General features: G+C 39.5%; 1 protein-coding gene across 3 annotated transcripts in view; it reads right to left on the bottom strand.

Annotated features, from left to right (window-relative positions):
• TTC33 (tetratricopeptide repeat domain 33) overlaps positions 1–22,813 on the bottom strand; it is a 30,387-nt gene extending 7,574 nt beyond the window's left edge. Inside the window, exons 1-4 of one of the 3 annotated variants that reach the window (XM_061129890.1) lie at positions 22,675–22,813; positions 19,284–19,505; positions 2,186–2,267; positions 376–507 (exon numbers count right to left, since the gene is read on the bottom strand). In XM_061129890.1, the coding sequence (XP_060985873.1) occupies positions 376–507; positions 2,186–2,267; positions 19,284–19,504 (435 nt within the window). In that variant the 5' untranslated portion in view covers position 19,505; positions 22,675–22,813. The other 2 variants (XM_061129889.1, XM_061129888.1) reach the window with 2 other exon arrangements.
• Between the last annotated feature and the right edge of the window lie 4,051 nt (positions 22,814–26,864).

The following is a 26,864-nucleotide window of genomic DNA, read 5'->3' as shown; positions in this document are numbered from 1 at the left end:
GGTTTTGTCTCCATAGTGCTACTGATATCACTTTATAATGGGGGTAAACTGAGTGATGCAATGAACTAATCTAAAAGTTATTTTATATTTAAATAAGTTTTACCGAATGCCAACATTTATTGTTAATTTTTTTAAATTCCCATAATACCAAATACCTGAAAAATATTCTGATCCTGATATATTGTAACTGACGTTTGTAATGGAAAAAAGATGTTCAGTAATAAGTGAGCAGTGTTTATGGATTAATACCTTTAAAAGGTTATTTGCTATTTACCTTTTGTGTAGATTTGATAAATGACTATTTACTTTTTGATTCAACTGATCAAAAACATGTCAAAATAAAATGTCATTACTGTAATAATCTGACTTCCTTACCAAGACTATCTCTCCTAATCCAAGTTGAGCACGCCCCAAAGTCTGCCAAGATTCCCATGAATGTGGATTTCTCTGGACAGCCATTTCTGCAGCATGAACTGCTGGGAACATTTCATGAAGAGACATTAGGACCTATGGCCAAAAAAGAAGAAACCCATCAGTAACATTCGTAAATTAGCAAACTAAAAACTAGCCAAAAAAAAAAACATGGACAATCATATGTAAACAACTCTTCATTTTTAAAAATATATTTTTAGTTTGGAAAATATAACATTTTAGTGGTTTTAACCCCCTCCTTTGCTACTTAAGTTTAAAAGTTATATTCTTCCTATTCCTGAAATAATTATGAAAAACATATTCTCTTTACAACTACTGAACCCTACTGCATGCACACATGCTAAGCTGCTTCAGTTGTGTCCAACTCTTTGCAACCCTATGGACTGTAGCCCACCAGGCTTCTCTGTCCATGAAATTCTCCAGGCAAGAATACTGGAGAGGGTTGCCACTTCCTCCTCCAGGGGTTCTTTCCTACCCAGGGATCAAACCCAATGTCTCTTATGTCTCCTGCATTGGCAGGCATGTTCTTTAACAATAGTGCCACCTGGAAATCCCCATCTAAACCAGATAGTCATATTCTGGCCATGATGGCTCACAGCTATTTGAACCCCAACTCCCCTTCTATTTACTCAACTTACAATGTGTTTTTTAGGGAACCCCAGGTCCTTCTGTCAAACTAGGTAAATTTAAATTTTGGTTCAACCACCCATCTTGTCCCACATGAACATCTTCCTGCTATAAAAATCATTTAAACATGCCATCAGCCTGCCCACAATTAGGTTCTCCAAATCATACACACCAGAAAAATCAAGGCATTCCAAAACCCTCTGTTTCAATTTATGGGAAAGTGCTGGCTTTTATCTATAAAATTTTGACCATTTGCATTTCACAAGATTTACGACACTACCATTATCAGGTTCCAAATAAAACGACTCATTTCATACAGCGTGCCATAAATCCTACCTTTAATATATACATATTTAAGATTAAAAATTAAAGGCTTATCTAAATGAAGGTCCTCATAGCATTTCATTCAGTGGAAAATAATTTATTTGGGTTTTTCCTGGAAAAATTAAAATCAGATCTGAAAAAGGATGTGCCCTATGTTTTGGATCATTATCTGAAAGATATGCTAGGTGGGCAGATCAGGCTGAATTACAACTATTCCATGCTAGAAGCATGTTAGTGCTCTGTCTGAGATTTTAAAAGTCTCTTAATAATACAACAGAAGTACTCAGAGGTTTTCTTTATGAACTTTCCCACAAAACATTAAAAATGTATTTATAAGTACAAATGTTATTTTTACACTATTAATAAACTGAGTCTATTCTGACCTTTTGCGATGGACCAGGCCGTTCTAAGAGAAACAACCTCATCCAGAATCCAATTCATCCTCATTCTGAAGAGACTGAGTTACTGTTAAGTCCACTACAATTAATTTCCAAGGAAAGCTAACACATTTCATCTATTTAAGAGATCACCAGTAACTTTTTAAAAGATACCCATCACTCATATCTTAAGCATAGTTAGGTTTAAATAAAAAATAAAAATTAGCTTCAATATTAAGGTAAACAAATTTCTAATTTGATGCATGAGAAAGAGCCATAAATAATAAGGTGACACATGTTTTTCCCAAATAAACAAATTGTATTTAACAAAAGAAAATGGGAGGAAATATTCTTTCGGTTCATCACTGCTCACATCACAAACAGTGCAATTTCACAATGAAAGGGAAATTCTTCATAACCATTACCTGTGATTTCATCTCATACAGGGTAGCATCATTTGGGGTTAACTGTAGTGCTTCATCCCACTTCTGAATCGCCTCTCGGTATCTACAGTTGTTAAAGTTATATTAGTATTATATTTTCAGTAAATCTTTGAGAATACAAGACCAAATTTAAAAGTCAGAAAATAAGAAATAATTGTTTACCAAGAAATATCTCTATTCAAGAACTGATAATGATGATGTTACAAAAGCAGAAAAAATTAAGAGATGAAGAGAAAGGAGAGCAAATGACAAAATATTTTTTTTAAAAAGGACAGCAATTCAAAAAAAAAAAAAAGGACAACAAAAGCAAAATATGAATTAAAAAAGACTGGAAGTTTTCCCTGAAAATTTATTTTCTGGGCTAAGAAAGCACCACAGAATTTCTTTTTTTCTTCAACCTCAGTGTCTATATGTGTTGTCACTCATTTCAGATGGATTACAAAGGACTTCTCTCAAGAATTTATAATCCAGTGGCAACCCCTGACCCTAATGCAGCAATCTAGCTGACAAGAGATGACAATTTAAGACATCGCCAGGTCATTTTGTAAACATTCTTCAGTATTTAGTTTCTCTGTCTATAAGCTCCATGAGTCTAGGGATCATGTTTTATTTATCACTATCAATACATGGTAAGTTTATAAGATATGGGTCATATGAATGAAAACAGTATGGAGACAGTGATTTCCACCACTGTCTTTTCACTGATGTTCTCCCAGTCATGACTCTCTTCTAAGTCAACATCTCCACCTAGATTCCCTATAGATGCCTCAGACTCATTATGCCCCAAACTGATCTTAGCATACTCCATACTAAGTCTGCGGAAGCAAATGTATATACATATATCCTTACGGCTGACTTACACTGTTATAAACACAGAAACCAATACAATACTGTAAAACAATCACCCTCCAATTTTATAAATATGCAGAGGTACAGCAGCACTTCCTTTTTTAAATAAAATTAAGGAAAGATTAAGTCCTACACATTATCCAAAGCAGTCATCCTCACAGCATCGTTCCCAAGCAGTTAATTCATGCATACTTTAATATTTCTAGGAGGACAAAGTTCAAATTACCAGAATATTCTTCATTATAACAAGCTGAAACTTTCTGTACCTTTCCATCAATGCTACTCACCCTCTCTTCTAGACCTAAACAGAAAATATATAATCCATCAGTTTTGTTTTTTTTTTAATCCATCAGTTTTGGTGGTGGATGATGGATGATCTAGGGAGGTTTTGGGGGAGAAAAAAATGCACACATACACATACTGGTCCCTGCCTCAGATCAATGAGAAATTTCTGCAGTAGGGCCCAAGCATCTGTATTTTTAAAAAGTTCCCTAGGTTATACTAATAAAAACCAGGGTTGTGAATCACTGATAATCTCTCTCTTGGTATATTAAGCCCTATCATGTGCTGTCTTCTCCTGAATCACTTCCAGCTACTCTTCATTTTCTCTACATATTCTTGTACATAATTTCCTACCTACTACGTGAAGATCCAGGCCAACCATAACAACCAAAAATGTGGGATGACCTGCACTGATTATTATTTAAGCAGGGAGCAGAAAACTAAAGACAGAATTAGGTAGAAAACACAAAGTTAAATAACATTTAAAAAGTACATTCTCTGTCTGTTTTCACCATGCTATAGCATTCCTTTACTAGTAAATAATACAAATGGCAATACCATTTCCAAGGTCTCATGCCAGCATGGCAAATCTTAGACTACACCTGCCACATAGCCAACTCCATGCCTCGAAGCAGGGGTGAGGGTGGACAGGGTGGCAGGGAACTTTAGAAAGTCTGCCTTAACTGCCATATGGGTTGTATCAATGGCTACTATTACTTTGTAGCAGCAGTCTACATACAAGGATAAGCTGAAGATTCACCCCACAATGGCTGGCAGTCTTTGTTTCTAGGCAAACCACATTTGAATATGCAGAAATGATGATCAGAACTACTATTAATATCTTCTACCCTAACAGGGTCCCCTGCTGAGCTCTGGAATATATCTGTTTGAAGACTGTGTTTAACTCAGGGAGAAAGACCACTCGATTTTAGGAACTACTAATGATTTGAAGATAGACCATTATTCACCTCATTTTTATGATGCGCTACCACAATGCTCTGTTTTCCCCTGCCTCTGCCCACATATTTTCTCTGTAAGGCACATCACAGCCTTCTTGGACTTAACAACAAACACTACAAAGCACCTCTGCACTACACTTGGGGGCCTTTCAAAACAGCAAAATCACCAAGAAAAAGCAAAAAATGTGGAAAACGTAACAGTAAAGAGACCACAGAGAGGATGCTTGTTTTCACTGTGAGAGCTAAAACACAAAGGCAGAAGGAAGGAGTCTTTTGACTCAGCTGAGAACTCAGCTGGGAAAGCACCTGGAAACTGATTCTGGGCTTACAAATACATTTAAAATGAGTAAGTGAGCTCACAAATACAGAATCCATGAATGAAGGCTGTATTTAAGAAGCAATCTTATAGCATTTTGTCAATGTCAAACAAAATGTCACTAAACACAGATGGTAACTACTTTTCACTAAAATTATGGTAGATTTCTATCATACAATTTTATGTGCTCATGTGGAAATACCGAAACAAATATAAAAGCTATTCCTATACAGCTCTGCGCTTCATGTGCTTAGTCGTGTCTGACTCTTTGCAGCCCCATGGACTACAGCCCTCCAGGCTCCTCTGCCCACAGAATTTTGCAGGCAAGAATACTGGAGTGGGGTGCCATTTCCTTCTCCAGGGAATCTTCCCAACCCAGGGATCAAACCCACATCTCTTATGACTCTTGCATTGGCAGGCAGCTTCTTTACCACTAGTGCCACCTGGGAAGTCCCTCCTATACAGACACATTTTGGTAAATACGTAGCTAATGCAAGATTCATCACTTTATTTCCTTATAAAAAACTATATTATCAAGGACATTAAAGTTTTCACCTTATTTTATATTGTGCTCCTAATATTTATAATCATTGTTTTCCCAAAATGCTTAATGACAGAAGTAACTTTTCCACCTTAGTTTATCAGAAGTGGCTTACCACTGTTAAGTATATAATTTTTTATTTTAGAGTTTGCCTCCTTGATTTTGGGGGAGGCTTTACAGAAAAATTATAAAGATGTTAAAAGTAGCGTTAGACAGATCTGACTGAAAATTGTGTGATTTCCAATGCAGGTAGATCTGGTTCCAAGTTTTAGATAATGTTCAATACACTAAATTAAGCCAAAACAAAAAAAAAATCCATAAATTATTTTGAGTTTTTCTGTCTAGAATTTAGAATAACATTCTGAAGAAACCAAGGAAAAAATAATGTGTAGTTCCATATAATGAGCACTCATAGTAAGGAACCTAACTTCCCAAAACTTCAGAAAGGCTCAGAGAGAAAGAAAAAAAAAGGAGTAAAAACAATGGAAGAGAAAAGGTATACTTCCTAACTGCATATTGTCTCAAGATAGTCATACTGAAGAAGAGGGGATTTGGAACAGGAAGAAGTACCGAGATGATGCTCAGACTACAGTATATCTATACTGTATAGAGATACAATGTAAATATACTTTAAAAAGAAATGTTGAGGGACTTTCCTGGTGGTCCAGTGGTTAAGAATCCAGCTGCCAATGCAGGCGACACAGATCTGATCCCTGCTCCAGGAAGATCCCACAAGCCGCGGAGCAACTAAACCCACACACCACAACTATTGAGCCTGTGCTCTAGAGCCTGGTGTTCTGAAGCAAGCTGCAATCTCTGAGCCCACACACCCTGGAGCCTCCGCTCTGCAGGAAGAGAAGCCCCCGCAATGCAAAGCACACCACAACTGAAGAATCGCCTCTACTCACCGCAACTACAGAAAGCCCGCCTGCAGCAACAAAGACCTAGCGCGGTCAAAAATAAATAACATAAAGTCAAATTAAATTAAGTTAAAAATGAATTTTAAAAACTTAAAAAAAAAAGTCAGAAAAGCTGCGTTGGCCATAAAGTTCCTTCGGTTTTCCCCACAAAATCTCATGGGAAAACCGAAATGAACTTTTTGGCCAATGCAATACTAAACTACTCTGAATTTTAGTCACCATTCCTTATTGAAACTGTGTGGACAAGGATTAGGTCATAAAGTCTACTTTCAGTAATAATTTAAACTATCTACTTACACAAAAGAAGAAACAGGTCTTTAAAAGTTTCTAATTTATTATAGACAAGAACTAACCATTTACAATGGATCAATTCAATCTGGAAACAGGAAGGAGCTCTGAAATTACTTGGAGGTACAAACACACTGAATAAAGATCATTTTCAAAAGCAAATAAAAACAGTAATGCCAACTTCTAATTAGTAAAGGACATTTCTTAGTTATTGTACTGAACACAGTTGCTCTATTCTACCCCTTGAGACACTAGACAATGAGAATTTTCTGAAAAACTTCTAAAAAGTCATAACCTTAATATCACTAGACGACAATTTTCTGAAAAACTTCTAAAAAGTCATAACCTTAAATTCAGATTCTTCCTTTTAATATCAACTTTTTACTTCAGATACAAAAATCACTTAAAATATTTTACTATCTCTATTACTCATTCATTTAGCTTACACATACATGTCACAAAATAAAATTCACTGGCAATTAATTCCAGTACAACTAGGATCCAATAAAAACATTCACAAATAAATGGGCTGGACTATAGCAAGTTCCTATACTTAAGTGATAAATATGATAAAATCACAATAAAGGCAAAACAATAAACAGTAACTCTCTTCAGTGGGATGAACTCAATCACTTGTCTTCTTGCTTTCTTGGAGCAGTCTTCTGCTGAATCCTAGCTCACGGTATCTTTGTAAAACTATTTGAGGGGTGCTTCCCTGATAGCTCAGTAGTAAAGAATCCACCTACCAATGCAGGAGACAAGAATTCGAACCCTGATCCGAAAGATCCCACATGCCTTGGAGCATTTAAGCCTGTGCACCATAACTATCAAGGCTGTTCTCTAGAGCCTGCCTGTGATCCGCAATAAGAGAAGCCACCTCAATGAAAAGTCCATGCACAGCAGCTAGAGTAGCCTCTGCTTGATGCAACTAGAGAAAAGCTCATCCAGCCAAAAATAAATAAATAACTTAAAAAAAAACTATTAGAAACTTTACATTTATTTCCATGTTTATTTAAACTAAAAGCTCTATGTAGACAGTGTAATAGGTATTTTGCTCACCAAAGTATATGCAGCTGTAGCAGCTAACACAGGTTGAACTGGAACTCTATGGAAGGGGCCTGACCAGAAAATATAAGCCACTGCCCAATTCAAAACTGTAAATGGCATAATTAGAAATGTAGTCTTAAGAGTCCTAATGACCAAAAAAAAAAAAAAAACCCAAAAAAGAGTTCTAATGAATTTCAGTGCCATGTCCTACTCTTTGCAACCTCGTGGACTATGGCCTGCCAGGCTCCTCTTTCCATGGTATTCTTCAGGCAAGAATACTGGAGTGGGTAGACATTCCCTTCTTCAGGGGATGGATATTCCTGATCCAAGGATCAAATTCAGTTCTCCTGCATTGCAGGCAGATTCTTTATCATCTAAGCTACCGTGGAAGCCTGTATTTGGAGAACCTAGCAATGAAAATAAACCAAACTTTTGGGTTAAGGAAAATACATTATTTGAAAAATTAATCCCAGTGATCAATGAAGAATTTTCAGTTCATAAGATAAATGTAAAAATCCTAAATAAAGGATTAGCAATCAAATCCAGCAACTTAGTAAAGTATAAAATCCACATGACCATGTAGGATACACCTCAGAAAACCATTAGAAAATGTTTCATGAGATGATGGAGGAAAAGATTACATGGCACTCAACAATGCTTACTATAATTTAACATCTATTTTTTATTATTTATAGCTATTATCTATATGATTTTTAACAAAAAATATATACATCATCAAAGGAATTTAGTTCCTTGGTGCTGCTGCTGTTGCTGCTGCTGCTAAGTCACTTCAGTCGTGTGCGACTCCGTGTGACCCTGTGGACAGCAGCCCACCAGGCTCCTCTGTCCACGGGATTCTCTAGGCAAGAATACTGGAGTGGGTTGCCACTTCCTTCTCCTCCTTGGTGCTATTATACACTAAATATTAATCATATTGACATTATCTCTAAAAGCATTAACTATGTCACCCAAAAAAAAGTAGTGTATTATGAGTGATTACAAGCTTTTCTCTAACATTTCCAAATGTTATTATAGACACAATATGAAAAACTTTGGAAGTATGCTATGTTCTATCATCTTTCTCTTGAAAGTTAAATTACTCCTTCTTAATAATTCTTATACTCATAATTTTCTAATTTATAGTACAGTAGTAAATTCCATAGGATTTAACAGTAGCAAGTCGATCTCTCCCAGTCTTAGCCTATCTGTCCAATCTTTTTTCTCCTACTCGCCACCACACCTGTTTCCCTCAGCTGTCTTTTTTTAACTTTTGGGCCATGCCATGTGGCATCTTTCCAGACCAGGGATCAAACCCGCACCCCCTGCAGTGGAAGTGCAAAGTCTTAACCACTGGATCACCAGAGAAGTCCCTTAGCTGCATCTCTGCCTTGTCTCTATCCACGTATCTACCCTCAGTGTACAAACGTGCACGTTGAGGTTCCCGTTCCTCCCCCTCCTCACCTAGTCAAAGGCTCTCCTCTGAGACCAAGTAAAAACCCTCTTTTCTCGTGAAGACCATGAGTACCATTTAAGTGACCACAAAGTCACACTTTTAAGTACTTTCTGTTTTACTAAATACTTTCCATGCAATTAGTTAACACATTATTTTCATAGAAAGTTAATTCACTTAGTGCTCCCAAAAGTTCCATAAGACACGGCATTATTTGTTCTCATTTTACTGAGAACATTGACCAGAGAGTAATTACAGAACTAATCCAAAGACACATGACAAACCAGGACTTGAAGCTAGCTCTCAGAACTACATGACCAATGCTTTCTCCAATTATCCCAATGCTGTTTTCATTTAATTTTTCTCTAATTCTTCCATGTATTTTTATCTTTTCTTTACTAATGAATTCAGGGACCAAAGGGTGGGTTTGCTTATATTCTCTACAACACCCAGAACATGGGCAGGCACAGAGAAGGTGCTAATATCACTGATTCTGCCCATCTCATTTGTCCTTTCCTTCTCCAAGAGAAGTCTTGGAAAGTTGCAGAGAGAAGCATGGAAGATAGGAAGAAGGGACAGGAGCTAGCACGTTTCCAATACATTAAAAAAAAACAAAAACAGGAAAGAAGTAAAAAAAAATTCTACCCTAAAACAAAAGTAGCAAAGACTTGAATTCTTATTTTGTTTCATCTCACCATTCCAGGTACAGAAATTACAAGAAATTCCCAAGACCATGTGAATGGAAATATGGGTAGAAAGAATCAAGAGATTAGAAGTAGGGGTATCTTAAGACTCTGGGATATCTGAGGTTTCAAGAGCCACTGTGGCTTTGGGGAAGGGTCTGGGGGCCACGGTCAGTGTAGTAATGGCCCGTACAGTAAATGTCTCAGGCTTTGTAAGCCACAGTCTCTGACACAACTACTCTGTCTGCTGTAGCACAAAATCCGTCACCGGCAATACACAAAGTACCTGCTTGTGTCCCAATAAAACTTTATTTATAAAAGCAGACTTTGGTGTGCCAACCCCTACTCTAGTTGGCCCGTGCGTGCCAAGTCACTTCAGTCATGTCCGACTCTTTGCAACCTGCAGCCTGACAGGCTCCTCTGTCCATTGGGTTCTCTCAGGAAGAATACTGGAGAGGGTTGCCAAGTCCTCCCTCCAGGGGATCTTCCCAACTCAGGGAAAAAACCCACATCTCTTATGTCTCCTGCGTTGGCAGGCAGGTTCTTTACCACGAGTGCCACCTGGAAAGCCCCAACTTGGTCCAACCACTGTTAAACTTATGTCACTTTCAGTCCTATTTTCTTCCTAACTCAACCAAGGGCAGTTATCACCCCATGGAGGGCATTTATGGAGGACTTTTTGGTTGTCACTAAGACTTGGAGACACTAGTGGCAAGAGGATGAATGATTAGCAGCCTGCAAAGCAAAGAGCAATCATGCACAAGAGACTGTCCTGCCCAAAATGCCAACAGCATTATTCCTAAAAAGTCAGGATGGCTCTTCCCATCCACCCCCACAAAGCTGCTTATGCATTAAAGTTTAAGTCGTCCTAAGTACAAAATAAACCAAGAAGTTCAAGATGACACTGACCATCACTAGCTCTGTTTTTCCCTTTCATTAGGCAGGCACGCAAACATGCCCACACATAAATCCATGGCTGATTCATATCAATGTATGACAAAACCCACTGGAAAAAATATATATATATATAATAATAATAAAAATTAAAAAAAAAAAAATCTTAATCAAAAAAAAAAAAAAAAATGCACACGTGCAAACACAGGCACACAGTTTTGAGGCAGAAAGAAAAATGTCCTCTTCCCCAGCTGCATTGCTTTGATCTGGAAAACAGCCACTACTGTTAGCAGAGGCACTGCCAAATGAAATGTGCACTGCTGCTAAAGGCATACAGAGGTTTAAAGAAACAACTGAGCTGCTTTCCACTGGCTAAAGAGAGCCAAGAACTGGTGGGCATTTACTTCACTACCATCAGCTTGTGGAATTCCCTCCCCTCCCTCATTTCTCATTTCTCCCCTTGCTTTTTCTCATCTCTCCTTCCTCTTCTCCTGGCTATGAATAAAAGGTGGTACCACCAAGCTCCTCCATTTTTGGATCACAGGAAACTTGGCACCTAATAAATCAATGGTCACTCATAAGCTCTACAGCGTATCTCTTAATTCAACTTTGGTTTGGAACAGATTGAACAGACATGGCCCTACTGCAGCTGCTGGATAGGAAGCATTAAAAGATAAAAACCTGGTTTAAAGTCACTATGGTTAATAAGTGTCCAAAGTCTGATTCAGCCAGTTTAAAGACAACCTGAACTAGCACAAAGAAGGAAGCAGAATGAATATTTCCAGGGACTGCCCAAGGGCTGGGTAAGATAATACCCGACACTGAGGTACAAGAACAGCTGGTGACCAAGCCAAGTGAATCAGCACACTTATTACCAGATAGAAATGTCACTGTGTTTAGCTACTTTGCTCCCAATTAGATTTGTAATTTGCTATAGCATCAAGTTTAATGAGCTATATAGTTACCAGCTTATTCATTTAATAAACATTTATTGAGCACCAGAGCAGAAAACTACTGGGCCAGGTAGTATTCTAGGTACTGAGGATGCAGCATTCAACAAAATATAAAAGGACCTACCATTCTTCTAGAGTTGACATTCTAGAACGTACGTGTGTGGGAAGAAGGCACAAAAAGACAACAAATATAAATTAAAACATGGTTAAGTACCATGATGACAGACACACGGAGGGATATGATAGGGGTGAAAGCCTGGTGAGGAAAAGTCTCTCTGGGAAGGCATCTGAGCTGAGAGCTGAGTGACAGAAAGCGGCCAGGCAATGGGAAATCTGGAGAAGTTCACTCCAGACAAAGGGAAAGGCCAAGTGAGGCTTAAACACCCTTTTTGGATTTTTTTTTCCCCCGAGGCAAGAAAAGAAAAGCATGGCTATAGGAGGAGGAGGAGGAAGGAAGGAGATTGACAGGTAAGAAAGGTAGTCTGAAGCCATGGTTATGAAACTAGTAGGCCATGGTCATGAGTGTAGATGTTCTTGTATGAGTGATGGGGAATCCACACAGTTTCCAGGCAATACAGTCATGAATTGCTTTGCATTTTGAAAACATCAGTTGGGCCCAGTGGAGGAAAATTAACGGAAAGGGTGTAAGAATGAGCACAGGGAGGCCTGTTAGGAGACTACCAGAGTAATCTAGGTAAGATGACAATAAATTAGACTAGGATGATAGCAATGAACACAGAAGGGAGGATAAAAGTGATTCAGAACATGTGAAAAAGTAAAATCATCTCAACTTGGATCGGATAAGAGGAGTGAAAAAAAAGAAAGGAATCCAAGATGATATGTTAGCCTGATGATATGAAGCCTAAGCTTACAGGCTAACTCTTTGTGGCAGATAAGATCCAAGGAAAGAGTGAGGAAAAAAGAGAAAAGTGAGGCAGTTTGGGAGAATAAACACGAGGCATATGTTAAGCTGACAACAGCTTCAAAAACAAACACAGATGACTGTTAACCTTGGAGAACTTCTTCAGACACAGTGTGAAATCTCTTTGTACTGGAAACAGTCCAGTGGGGAATGGAGGAAAAAGAATTTATTTGCAGCCTCCCTCCCATATCCTGCCTCCCGTTGATCAATCGGTCCCACAAGACTTTAACCCATTCACATTCCTGGGTATGTGACCCAGTCCCTCTAAAGCGCCCATAGGTTCAACCTAGCCAGCATCAAGGTGCGATGGTCTTTTCATTATCAGCACCATTCATGGTGGCTCTCTAGTCTGTGCCGACAGCAGCATCTGCCAGGACCTTAGGGTAATAAGAAGAGCTGTAATAACCTGTTACGAAAAATAATCTGAAAAAAAATACATGTATATGTAACTGAATCACTTTGCTGTACACCTAAAACTGACACAATACTGTAAATCAACTACACATCAATTAAAAAAATATATCAAAAAAAAAAAAAAGCATCATGAGCTGTCTCAAGGGCAGGGATCTGAGGGTGAGTGGGGCTGATTAGATCTGGAATGGCACATCAACCAGCAGAGATGACTTCATGCTTCCAGTTTGTTTGTTGTAGCTGCTAAGTTGTGTCCAACTCTGCGATCCCATGGATGATAGCCCACCAGGCTCCTCTGTCCATAGAATTCTTCAGGCAAGAATACTGGAGTAGGTTTTCACTTCCTTCTCCACGGGACCTTCTCCACCCAGGGATCAAACCCACATCTCCTGCATTGCAGGTGAGTTCTTTACCATCAAAAATTGTGAATCACTATATTGTACACCTATAACTTATATAATATCAACTATAGTTCAATTTTAAAAGGGTAAAAAAGAGAAAGAGAAGAACAGATGACATCAAAACAAAAGGAGGGGAGACTTCCCTGGTAGTCTAGTGGCTAAGACTTCATGCTCCCAATGCAGGGCGCCTGAGTTCAATCCCTAGTCAGGGAACTAAGATCCCATATGCCATAACTGAGACCTGGTGAAGTCAAAAATTCATTAGATAGATTAAAAAAAAAAAAAAAAACTTTTTTAAAAAATGAGGGTGGTTTTAGGAACAAGATTCTTGATAAGACAAAAAGGGATGAGATGGGCCTTTGATAAAAGCAGGGGCACTTCATTACAACACAATGAAAGTAAGTGGCTTAGATGCAGACACTCAGACTGGAAGACATGGGGTGAGAAAATAAAGGCATTCTACACTGACTGCATCTATTCTCTTCCACAGAATAAGAGGCAAGATCACTGTCATTAAATACATCCAGGCTGGCACTCAACAGAATGTGTTTCACACAGCCAGATCACCCTCAAGTTCACTTTGGTAGGTATGCTTTTCCAGACAAGGAACAAAATTCATGGCAAATTATAATTTATTCCAGCTTTCCAAACATACACACTAATACAAGGAAAAATGAGACCACTTAGCTACACAATTAAATATCACCATCTAGTGGTTGAAACCTTAAAAGCCAGTTTGAACCCACACTGTGATTCCTAAAAAGGTATGCATGTCCTGTGCATGCGTGTGTCCTGTGCAAGCGTGTGCGTGCTCAGTCATGCCCAACTTTTGTAGCCCACCAGGCTTCTCTGTCCATGGAATTTTCCAGGCAAGAATACTGGAGTGGTAAAAAAAAAAAAAAACCAGTACTGGAGTGAGTTGCCATTTCCTCCTCCAGGGGATCTTCCTGACCCAAGGATTGAATCCACATCTCCTACAATGCAGACAGATTCTTCACTGCTGAACCACCCTGGAAGTCTACAGTGTGTCCTAGTTAGTATTCATTAGAGAAAAAGATGCTTGAACAAAATAATTGATAAAAAAAAAATTTAATACTTCATGAAATGTATCAATCACATATAAAATCATACATCATCTAAAGTATATTCACTAGTGCTTACTAGATGCTATGTGGCACGCTAAGTGATTATACATGGACTTGATCTTTAATCCCCCAATAGTTTATGAGATAAATGTCACCTTCATTTTTCATATAAGGAAACTATAAATTGACACTTAAAAGATTAAGAATCTGCCCAAAATTTATACAGTAAAAATGATAAAGCTAGCATCTGAATGGAATTAAAATGACTTCAAAATCCACACTCATAACCACTAGACTTACAACACTGTCTCTGTAAGGCACCAGGGGCTTCCCAGGTGGCATAGTGGTAAAGAATCTCCTTGGCGACGCCAGAGATGCAAGTTCAATTCCTGAGTTGGAAAGATCCCCTGGAGTAGGAAATGGCAACCCACTCCAGTATTCTTGTCTGGAAAATTCCATAGACAGAGAGGTCGAAAAGAGTCGGACCCGACTGAGGGGCTGAGCACACACAACCGTAAGGCACTAACATTACTTAGGGCTTCGGTAGAAAAGTAAACCAGTTTTCTGTTAGAAGGAATCATGAATACTACAAGGTAGAAATTCAGAATTTAAAAGCTATTCTGTTGCAAACCACATTTTCCTAAGAGTAGTTAATAGTTTGTTACTAATGAAGTAAACTGGACAGGGTAGAGTCTGTGATGCTCAAGAACTGTGTCTCCTTTGGAGGAAAAATGACATTAACACACTGGATCATACATATTCAATGTACTCGGACAATTTGCTAAGTGCTAAATAAAACTAAACAAAAAAACCTGCAGGGTAAAACGAAAATCTCAAGGAGGCAAAACAATGTATCCCAGGAAATTGAAGGTGCTCCCTCCTTTCCATCTACCTTCCCTCCCTCCTTCTCTAGCAATGCCTCCAGAGGCACCCCTACCTCTCTACACTCTTAGGATTACTACTCATTCCAAGTTCAAAGCTGTTCCATATTTTTTTACTTAATCCTTACCATCATAGCTTATGGGGAAAGGAATTGGACTCAGAAAAGAACAATAATTCTCAAGTGTCATATTCTCAGGCAGGAGGAAGATAGAAAATTCTATTCCCAAAGGTCCTCTGTGGTTGGAATATGAAATAAAATATGTTCTCAGAATGGTGTTCCAATCTGGAGCTTAAAAATATATATTCCTACAGGTACAATGTAACATATGGTAGTTAATCCACAAAAACCTACTTAGTGACAATATCGCATAACACAGCAGTCCACAAATATTCAGTAAATATCTACTCACTGGCTTTGTAAATGACACAAATTGTTCTAAGAGCTAAAGGTAGAGTACAAAAGTCTGTTTAGACAAAGTCCCTACATTCCTGGAGCTTACATTTCTATAGAAGGCAAAGAAATATCAAGCACTAAATAAGTGAAAAATGTAACTTCAAAAAGGGAAAAATACTAAAAGAAATTTAAAAAGCTGATATGATTGTGGTTCTTCTTTGTTTAACTCATAAAATTACTTTTCACCATTGTTAACAAAATACAATGAAAAAGGTCTTATTGTTGCATACAAAGAGATCACAACCTAGTTTTTCTCTTCAGGAGTGTTTACTGCAAACTTTTTTGTATTTCTTTGCTCCAGCAATACCAACTTGGTAGAATTTTCCTAAACAGGTAAAACAATTTCATGACTCTTTCTACTTCCATGTTCTGTTCCCACTTTCTTGAAATACTTCCCACCACTATTGGTTTGGCAAATACTACTCCTTTGAAGCCCAACTGAAGATTGAATTTATCTGTCAGAACTTCCTTGATATACACAGGTAGAATTGGTGGCTCTGATTTCCTGTGATTCTAAAATATTTTGTATGGACCTGTCTTACTGCACACACTAGTCTACAATGTAATTATTTGTATTCTTGTGCATCTTCCAGCCCAGCGTTTCTCATGATGTACTCTGCATATAAGTTAAACAAGCAGAGTGACAATATACAGCCTTGATGTACTCCTTTTCCTATTTGGAACCAGTCTGTTGGTCCATGTCCAGTTCTAACTGTTGCTTCCTGACCTGCATATAGGTTTCTCAAGAGGCAGGTCAGGTGGTCTGGTATTCCCATCTCTTTCAGAATTTTCCACAGTTTATTGTGATCCACATAGTCAAAGGCTTTGGCATATGCAGAGTACATCATGAGAAATGCTGGGCTGGAAAAAGCACAAGCTGGAATCAAGATTGCTGAGAGAAATTATCAATAACCTCAGATATGCAGATGACACTACCCTTATGGCAGAAAGTGAAGAGGAACTAAAATCCTCTTGATGAAAGTAAAAGAAGAGAGTGAAAAATTGGCTTAAAGCTCAACATTCAGAAAACTAAGATCATGGCATCTGATCCCATCAGTGCAGTTCAGTTCAGTTCAGTCCAGTTGCTCAGTCGTGTCTGACTCTTTGCGACCCCATGAATCGCAGCACACCAGGCCTCCCTGTCCATCACCAACTCCCGGAGTTTACTCAAACTCATGTCCATCGTGTTGGTGATGCCATTCAGCCATCTCATCCTCTGTTGTCCCCTTCTCCTCCTGCCCCCAATCCCTCCCAGCATCAGAGTCTTTTCCAGTAAGTCAACTCTTCGCATGAGTGGCCAAAGTATTAGAGTTTTAGCTTCCCATCACTTCATGGCAAATAGATGGGGAAACAATGTCAGACTTTATGTTTTTGGGCTCCAAAATCACTGCAGATGGTGATTGCAGCCATGAAATTAAAAGACGCTTACTCCTTGGAAGGAAAGTTATGACCAACCTAGACAGCACATTAAAAAGCAGAGACATTACTTTGCCAACAAAGGTCCGTCTGGTCAAGGCTATGGTTTTTCCAGTGGTCCTGTATGGATGTGAGAGTTGGACTGTGAAGAAAGCTGAGCATCGAAGAATTGATGCTTTTGAACTGTGGTGTTGGAGAAGACTCTTGAGAGTCCCTTGGACTGCAAGGAGATCCAACCAGTCCATCCTAAAGGAGAGCAGTCCTGGGTGTTCATTGGAAGGACTGATGCTGAAGCTGAAACTCCAATACTTTGGCCACCTCATGCAAAGAGTTGACTCATTGGAAAAGACCCTGATGCTGGGAGGGATTGGGGGCAGGAGGAGAAGGGGACAACAGAGGATGAGATGGTTGGATGGCATCACCGACTCGATGGACATGGGTTTGGGTCGACTCCGGGAGTTGGTGATGGACAGGGAGGCCTGGCGTGCTGCGATTCATGGGGTCGCAAAGAGTCGGACACAACTGAGCAACTGAACTGAACTGAATTGTGCATCTTATCAAAAGCTGAGCTCCTTAAAGTTTATTAATATATCTTACCTCTCTTTGAATGTTTTTTTAAAAGAAGGATGAATGGATGAATGGCTATTTGAAGTTAGATTTTAATGATGACATTACACATTTCTTAAAATGTAACACATTTTAAAGAAACTCGTACACCAATAAATGTCTAACACTGTTCCTACACCTTGGTACATCAACAAGTCTTATAGCACTTGAAGTAACTGCCACTCTAACAACTAATTCACTTTCTGATCTCTCACCATTGCACCACTGTAGAGATCAATTTAATGATTTTCTCTGAAACACAGATTTAGAAATATAAGTCATGAGTAAAGTAGTTTTTCAATCTTTTGTAAGGTTTATTTGACTAGCATTCCTTTCACCTAATCACAAAATAAGACATTAAAATTCTTTTTCTAAAAAAATAGTTGATGTGATGGAAAACAAGGAAATACAAGGTGCTGTGTAGTCAGGGAGTGGTTTGCTGAGAAGAGGACTCATGAGCAGAGATCTGAAGGACAAGACGATAAATATCAGAACACAGGAACTAAGAGGTTTTCAGTTAAGCGTCGTAAGGCAAAGCTGCATCAAGAACTGTCTTCAAAAACACAAGGAAGGACACTATGGCTTAAAATGTGCTAAAAATGATAGTGGTTTAAGATGAAGTTGATTAGGAAAACAAGGATTGAGTTCTATTCTTTTAACTTTACTATTCTTCCTTATATTATTTCCTACTCCTCATATTACTTTCAACCATGTTGAATATTCTCTTAGATATTTTTAAACCATTATTTCTATTTATTTTTGGCTTAGAGGAGCCAGACAACTCACAGAACTACAGATTCCTTTAATTCTGTTTAGTGATCTTTCAAAGCTGTGTGTACAGTAATCCAAAAACAAATGCTAAAGAACTAAAATACTTAATTTTCTCACAGTGTTCTACATTCAAAATAAAGCATCCAATCCAGCTGATTTCAGTGAAATGACTCAATGTTTTGACATGCAAGGGGAAAAAAAGCTATTTGTTTATCCACAAAGTTGATATCTCTCATCTACCACAGGAAATTCAGAGGGAATCCCATGGCAATAACTGAATAGCTCTTCCCTTCTACACACAGTGTGGTCTAGAGAAAAAGATAAAAACAACAAAATTAATGAACTTTTAACAGGCATCTACAGGAATTTCTAAAGATGTTTTATGGATGTTCTCAAAATGATTTCATGAATGTGGAAAAATTATAGTTGATTTTCTTCTAAGATAGAATGGCCAATCTCATGAAGTCCTACAAGAGAAAAATCTTTGTGCCTAAACACTACAAATGAGAATTCACAATCTAACATTAGGACACGAAGCTGTTAGTTGTCGTTGACTGATTGTCTTCCCTTCACTTCCAATCTGAGGTGCAAATATTTTAGTTTAAGCATTACTTCATGTTTTACATTAAAATTCAGTAAGATTACTCCCAGAATCACAATAAAATTCCTAGAAACAAAAAGGCTGGTTCTTCAACTTTGACTCAATTAAGACAAAAATGATAAACAAGGAATCTTTTATAATCATCCTTACCAATAGGGAAAAAAAGAAGAAGAAAAAGAACAGAGAAAAGAATTTTTAAAAAGAGCTTCTTGTTTAGCACTACAGCACCACAAAGGATATACCAGTCAACAGCACACAGGCCTGACTGTAGATCTCTGGATGATCTGAAGAGCGTTCCATCCTACCAAAGACCAAAGCCATCCTCTAAAAGAAAACTCTAAAAACATACCTTTTATTTTCAGCCAAAGTGGCTCCTTCATCCTTCAGCTGTTTGCTTTTCTCGGCACAGCCTTCAAGGAGACTTTCTTTCCTCCGTTTAACAGCATGAAGCCAGATACTTTCATCTTTCCCGACTGCATCCTTCTCATCAGCAGCTTCAGCTTCAAACTGCTGGGATGTGACCTTTGAGACCTTCTCACCAATCTTCCTTTTCCATCCAAAGGAAGCCATTCTGGAAAAATTACAAAGAGAGAGCTTTAAATTTCATAATTGGCCCTTTATAGAAGTACACCAACAAACAGGTAAAGAAAGAATAAAAGGATAAGGCTGTCACCATTTTCTGGCCCCAAATTAAAATAGTGAATCTAGGCGATAATCATCTAAGGCTGCTAACATCCCAAAGTGAAAGTGAAAGTGTTAGTCACTCAATCGTGTCTGACTCTGTGACCCCATGGACTACAGCCTGCCAGTTTCCTCCGTCCACGGGATTCTCCAGGCAAGAATACTGGAGTGGGTTGCCATTTCCTTCTCCAGAGGATCTTCCCAACTCAGGGATGGAACCCAGGTCTCCTGCATTGCAGGTAGATTCTTTATTGCCTGAGCCACCAGGGAAGCCCAACACGGTAAAGAAAGACAAGTTCACAATATGTATCTCCTGATGGAAGTGACAGAGCAGCCATTAAGTATTCCTGCCAAAATTAACACTAAATCACATCATACCTCTACCAGTTTACAAGAAATAAGGGATACAGAGGAGTACGCTAAATAACATGTCTGAGACAAGACAGCAACAGAAAAATAAACTGGTTTCTTCACGAAAAAAGGAAAAATTGGGAGGTATCCCCTAGATTAAGAGAGACTTAACAAACACACAAACCAAACACAACGTGTCGATCTTGTTTAGCTACAGAATCAAACAAGCCAATGGGGAGGAAAAATTTATGAAATAATAGGGGGGACCAGAACAATGGCTTCATATTTAATGATATTAAGAAATTCCTGCTTTTTCAGGTATAATAGTATTATATTGACAAAAAGAATGCTCATCTTTTAGGAATACATATTAAAATATTTTACATGAAATTACACGGTATCTAGGAATTGTTTCAAAGTAATCAGCAGGAGTGATGAGTGCAATATAAGATATACAGATTAAAAGATTGCTATGAGTTGATAAGTGATAAAGTTAGGTGATGAGTACATGCAGTCTTTTTACTTTCTTCTCTCTTTGCATATATGTTTGAAATTTTCCATCATAAAAAGTTTTTTGAAAGATTCAAAACTGGTAAATGACTTAATTCACAGAACTATACGGTTAATCAGAATGATAACAAATATTAAACTGCTTTGTGAATTTGCAATAATAATACAAAATATAAGGGCTGAGTGAGTGAGTCTAACTGATGGAACAAAGTTAAAGAAAACCCTGAAAGAATTCAACAAATATTTATTTTGAGAAGGGATTTACTGAGGGATCAAGAACTCTTGTTAGTTACATGAATGGGTTTATAGATACTGAGAAACCTTTGGAATTGTATATGAATTTTTATATGTTTGTGTGCACCCCGCACAAGAGTCTCTAAGCTTTCATTCCATTCTTAAAGGAGCCTACAACCCCCAAAGAGAGTATCAACTGACTGATCAACTATCGGGCTAAGGAAAAGCAATGGACCAGAGGTCTTCACACAACTATCAAAGAATGGGCATGGTGGGAGTACCCAAGGGAGAGAAATGAAATAATAAGCTCCAGCAGATACCAAGCTCTTCATCACCGAAGCACACTGAAATAAAGTATAACCACTAGGATGAAAGAAACCAAAAAAACATGTGGGTGGCTATGAGGTCACTAACATGGAAAGGCCCAAGATAATGGCAGATTTTGGAGAGGTAAGAAAATTGCGGGTCATGTGCCTAAGTTCTTAATGAAGTGTCAATAAACTACAGCAATCAAGAAATATACTGGGTGGGACTTCCCTGGGGGTCGAGTGGTTGGGATTGCATGCTTCCACTGCAGGGGGTTTGGGATCCATCCCTAGTTGGGGAACTAGGATCTCACCTGCTGAGAAAGGAAGCCTAAAAAAAAAAAACCACCTCAAAACTAACCAAAAAAGAATGGATAGGCTGATAGGGGTAAACCACATGCTTTCCACAGGAGCAGAGATTTTTAGAAAAGCCTGCAGAAGTAATGGATTATAAACTATACTAGGGAATGAGGACAAAGCCAAATCCTCTTCCCAAACCCATGATAATAGGGGAGAATGAGTTTCCTATGTTCGAAGATTACTGCAAGTAACACAGGGAAAGAACAACAACAACAACAACAGCCTGAAAATTTAAGTGTGTTTACTATGGAACTTAAGTCCAGAAGTACAGAAAGAGAACATGAGAATGGATCGTTAGAAAGGTCTCACAAGATATTAGAATAAGTCATGTTAAGAAGTTTTGCATTTACCAGTAAAGGTGACAAGAATGAGGATAGTTAAGTTTTCTGGCTTCAAGTTTCCAAGTCGGCAATGTGAGGGACGAAATAGTGTGTGTTAGGCATTCAGTCGTGCCCGACTCTTTGCGACCTCATGGACTGCAGCCCGCCAGGCTCCTCTGTCCATGGGGATTCTCCAGGCAAAATACTGGAGTGGGTTGCCATTCCCTTCGCCAGGGGATCTTCCCGACCCTGGGATCGAACCCGGGTCTCCTGCATTGCAGACAGATTCTTTATCGAGCCACCAGGGAAGCCAACATAGTGTGGGAACCCTAATAACACAGACATTCTACCCTGCCACAAGCTAGAGAACGCTTCTCTTCAGGGCGTCGGAAAATGAAGCAACGAAGGCGAGGAAACTGAAGAACACAAACAAGCAAAACAGCATCGTTCTGCGTATACAGATGTATTCGGAGGTGAGGGATTCCGCAAGAAACGATTTACCCGAACACGTTACCGCAAGAGAGAAACCAGTACTAGCGACTTCCCCTCATTTGGCACATACACACACACACACACACAAAACACTGCGAAGTTCACAAGGGCTGCCCAGGACGTCACCCGCGAGTTCAGAGTCCCGCCCCGGCCATGGGCCCCGTCCCCGCAGGGTGCAAAGTCAGCTACCTTCCGCTCCTCCAGCCCGGGGCGCGAGTACCAGGGAGGGCCTGAACCCCAAAACTACTGGTCCCTAGAGACCAACCTTAGCGTCCTGGCTCTGCCACACCCGCGGCGGGCCTCAACTCCGACTTCTGAAGCTCCTTACTCCCGTCACCCTAAGACCCACCAGCCTCGTTTTCCCCCAACTTCCGCCGACTTCCACCACAGACCGGTAGCCTGTGTTACGCGAAGACCACTCCCCGGGTCCCCTGTTTACATTCCGCTTGCCCTTTACCCACCGGAAACGGAAATTATCGTGCCCCACCTCCTGCCCGCTTGCCGTAGGTGCCGGGTCTTCAAGTGAGGGGGTTGGCCGGCCTGGGGCGTCCGAACCGTCCGGAGCAGCGAGGTGGGAAGAGGCGACTCAGTGCCTTTCACACGCAATCTTTTCCCTGGGACTACAAGTCCCAGGAGTCACTGCGGCCGCCCCCCACCCCATTATTACCCTCCGAGGCTGGTAGTCCGGGCCGCCCGGATCGGGCGCGCCCTCTAGCGGCAGACGAGAGCATCGGCGCGCTGGTGCCCACAGCTTGGGAGCGAGGGAAACTGCGTCTGCGCAGGCTGAGTTCGCGTGGAGAGGACTTCGCTGGTGGTATCGCGAGGCCCATCCAGTCAGCAGGTAGAGCGCGGAAAACGACTTCGGGGGAAATCGAGACCGGCTCTCCCTGAAGGAATTTACAACCTAGTTGACATCTGCCAAGCGCTGAGGACAGAGGCAAACCGAACCATAAAGTATATGAGGGTGGGGAGAGGACCGGGGAGGACCGTAGCTCAACTAGGGGGCAGGGGTCGGCGGGGGAGGGCAGCCGAGGGGGCAAAAAAGTTGGATGCAGCGTCTCTAAAGAAATATGGCCCGAAAGTAGCTGTTTTGAAAAGTAAAGTGGGAACGTGTAACACAGGGAAGTGTTTAGGAAATTGAGAAAATGGAATTGTTGATTTCTCAGTGTTGTTGTGGTTTCATTTTTGTAGACCTAGTTTTCTCAACCTCAAGGGCGTAACGTTTCCAACTGGATCATTCTTGGGCGGGGGAAGGCGGTGACTCTCCTCTGCGCAGCAAGGTGTTCAGTAGTAACCCTGGGCACTAGATGCCATTAGCATCCACTACCACCCCACCAGTGGTGACAACCAAAAATGTCTCCCGAAGTTGCCCAAAGTCCCTGGAAGAAAGATGGGTCCCCCTCCCCTGCCTCTTTGAGAACCACTGATGGGAAACAATGATTCTCCAAAGTTGAGCCTCAGACCCCTGAGGGTCCTCAAGATCCTTTCAGAGTCAGAAGTATTTGGGGGACTTCTCTGTGGGTTAGAATCCGCCTTGAAATGCAGGGGACACAGGTTCCGTACCTGATTGGGAAACTAAAAATCCCTCATGCCACACCACAGAGTCTGTGCACTGCAACCTCTGAAGAGAGCCTGCTCTGCAGGCCGAGCATGACAATGACAGATACCACATGACGAAATGAAGATCTTACCTGCTGCAACAGAGACCCAGTGCAGCCAAATAAATTTAAAAACAAAACTATATTTTCATACTATCATGACATCATTTACCTTTTTCATAATGTTGACATTTGCAGTAAGAATGGAAAAGCAATGGTGGCTAAAACCACTGGCACCTCAACACAAATCAAGGTGGCGATACCAAGCTGTACTAGTAGTCATTGTATTCTTTCCTCAGTACACATTCATTGTTAGAAAAAGAAAATTCAGTCACTGAGTGTCCTTAAAGAAGCAGTAAAAATCATTTTATTAACCCTGAGTATACACATCTTTTTAATATTCTGTGTGACAAAAATGGGAGGTACAAAGTACTTTTGCTCTATGTTGAAGTATGATGTCTCAAGATAAAAGCACTTGTGAGATTACACTATAAAAACACGTGAGAGGGAGGAGCCAAGATGGCGGTGGATTAGGACGGGGAGACCACTTTCTCCCCTACAAATTCATGAAGGAACACTTGAACCCTGAGCAAACTTCACAAAATAACTTCTGACCGCTTGCAGAAAAACATCAGGCGCCCAGAAGAGCAGACCATCGTCGTCGAAAGGAGGTAGGACAAAATATAAGAACATGTGAGATTACGTTATAAACAAATCGTTTTTTTGTGGAATACAACTTTTACTTAGAAGAACTGACACACCTGCTGATTATTCAGGCTTGGGTCTGCCGAACATTGTGAAAATGAAGGAAAGGCGCCTGCTCTACATCAAGGAAAACAATTGACAGTGTTGCCAAAAATGAAATTCAAGAATTTAAGCAAGAGATAGCTGGAGTAACAGCCAAGTTTGGCCTTGGAGTATAAAATGAAGCTGGGCAAAGGCTAACCGTTTTTTCAAGAGAGCACACTGGTCATAGCACACACCCTTTTCCAACAGCACAGGAGACGACTATGTGTGGACATCACCAAATGGTCAATACCGAAATCAGATGGATTATATTCTTTGCAGTGGGCACTGGAGAAGCTCTATACAGTCGGCAAAAAGAATACCTGGAGCGGACTGTGGTTCAGACCATGAGCTCGTTATTGCAAAATTTTATCATATCCATGGAGTCACAAAGAGTCGGACACAACTTAGCGACTAAACAACAAACCATTTTGGAATACTTGTATTTGCCATACTTATCTTGCCAGCTTCCTGGTACTTCCAGGCTTTTTTTTTTTTTTTTTTTAGCCACACTGCAGAGCATGTGGGATCTTAGTTTCCAACCGGGGAATGCACCCACAATCCCTACAGTGGAAGCACAGTCTTTTCCACTAGACTGTCAGGGAAGTCCCCAGACTTTTCTGATGAGATCAGTGGTGGTATCAAATGTGATTTTCTTTTTTATTGTTGGATTAGATGTTTCCAACATTTATAAGAACTGCAGAAGTGAACCAGTTTTTTCAAAATAAGCAGTATGCAATTGTGGTAGCCAACCTCCAAGATAGCCACCTATGAGCCCTATCCCTTGCAGTCACACTCTTGTGTAGTTACTTCCCACATCATACCAGGATTGTTCTGTTGCCTCAAAGATATAGCAGAAGTGATAGTATATCATTTATTATATCACTTCTGGTATTAATAAAAAGATACTACTATGGTGGTGGCAGTGTTTCTTCACCTGGGCAGAGGTTTACATGACCATGTTCATTGCAAACCTAAAACACTGAAAATTCATCAAGGGAAATATTTGATTGGAGCACTTCTCTGCGTATGTTAGACCTCTATAAAAATCTTTAAAGTGTATGTATCTAAGGATTCAGAGCAGGATTTATGCCTTATGGTCACATTCATAGTGCTTGGTTCATAGTAGCCATACAAGAAGATATAGTTTGCAGAGTGAATAAGTAAATGGTGCTCGAAGCTGTACACCTTTCTAGGAGTCTATATCAAACCTCTCAAATAACTTTAACTTGATCCACTCTACCCTGGTAAAGGCTACCCCCACCACTTCCCTACTTACTTTGCTCTATGATCATAATGCACCTATTGATATATTTAATAATTTCCCATGCTGCCTATATAGACAACATGATCATCTTCCAAGTTGTTAGAAATCCTCTAAATTTGTCATAGTTAACATTATTGTCATTCACAATAAATAGAACAATCTTTTTACAATAGAACAGTTCAATAAATATTGATTTTTCAGGCAAGAGAATTTCTTGTACAATTTTGTTCAGTCAGGATAAACATCTAGAGTAATTTATAAGTCCCCTAAAAGAACAACCCATGTGTTGTTCATAATACTCTTTAGTAGTGTTTTCTGTTGTTCAATTATCAAGTTATTTTAAAGATTCGGAATGTTGACAATCTAACACAAGCCAACAATGCCATATGGGATATAAGATTTTTTACTGATTGAATCCTAACAGTAGTATTATTCTAACCAAATCCAATGTTAGCAGCCAAAGGTAACTGCTCTACTTTTATATATAACTTAATATTTTGTCCAGGTGTTTTTTAGATGAAACAAAAGCTCACTAATTTAGATGAAACAAAAATCATAACATTCAAGTGCCAAAATCTGCTCAAGCACTATACTTTATATTTAGGCACACTGTTTAAAAGGTACACAGATGGTTGGCCATAACAAGTAACATTTTTTTTTCCACATAGTTTTCTCAGAAGTTAAAGTTAACTGCATTGTAAACCAAAGAAAAATCGCATTATTTTCCATTTTCCAAGTCAAAGTATTTGAAATTGTATCCTTAAGTATACCCTGGTCAAGACAAATGTGAACAAGCCTCAAAAATCTTCTACCACAAAGGCTGATTTCTACCATACTACCAATTTATAGTTATGTTGTGTGTAGGCTTTGATTCATCTAGTGAAGAAAACTCACAATGAAAATAGGATTTCTGTTATGGATGGGGGACTCGGAAGGAGTTAAGCGGAAAAGATTTAAAGCACATTTTTTTCTTTCATTCCAAAGGTGTATGGAGTTCTACATCCACCCATAGTCCACCAATCATTC

Source organism: Dama dama, chromosome 25 (assembly GCF_033118175.1).
Source record: "Dama dama isolate Ldn47 chromosome 25, ASM3311817v1, whole genome shotgun sequence".
NCBI lineage: Eukaryota > Metazoa > Chordata > Mammalia > Artiodactyla > Cervidae > Dama > Dama dama.
The sequence above is the reverse complement of the archived record's forward strand: the minus strand, read 5'-3'. Positions and strand labels throughout refer to the sequence as shown.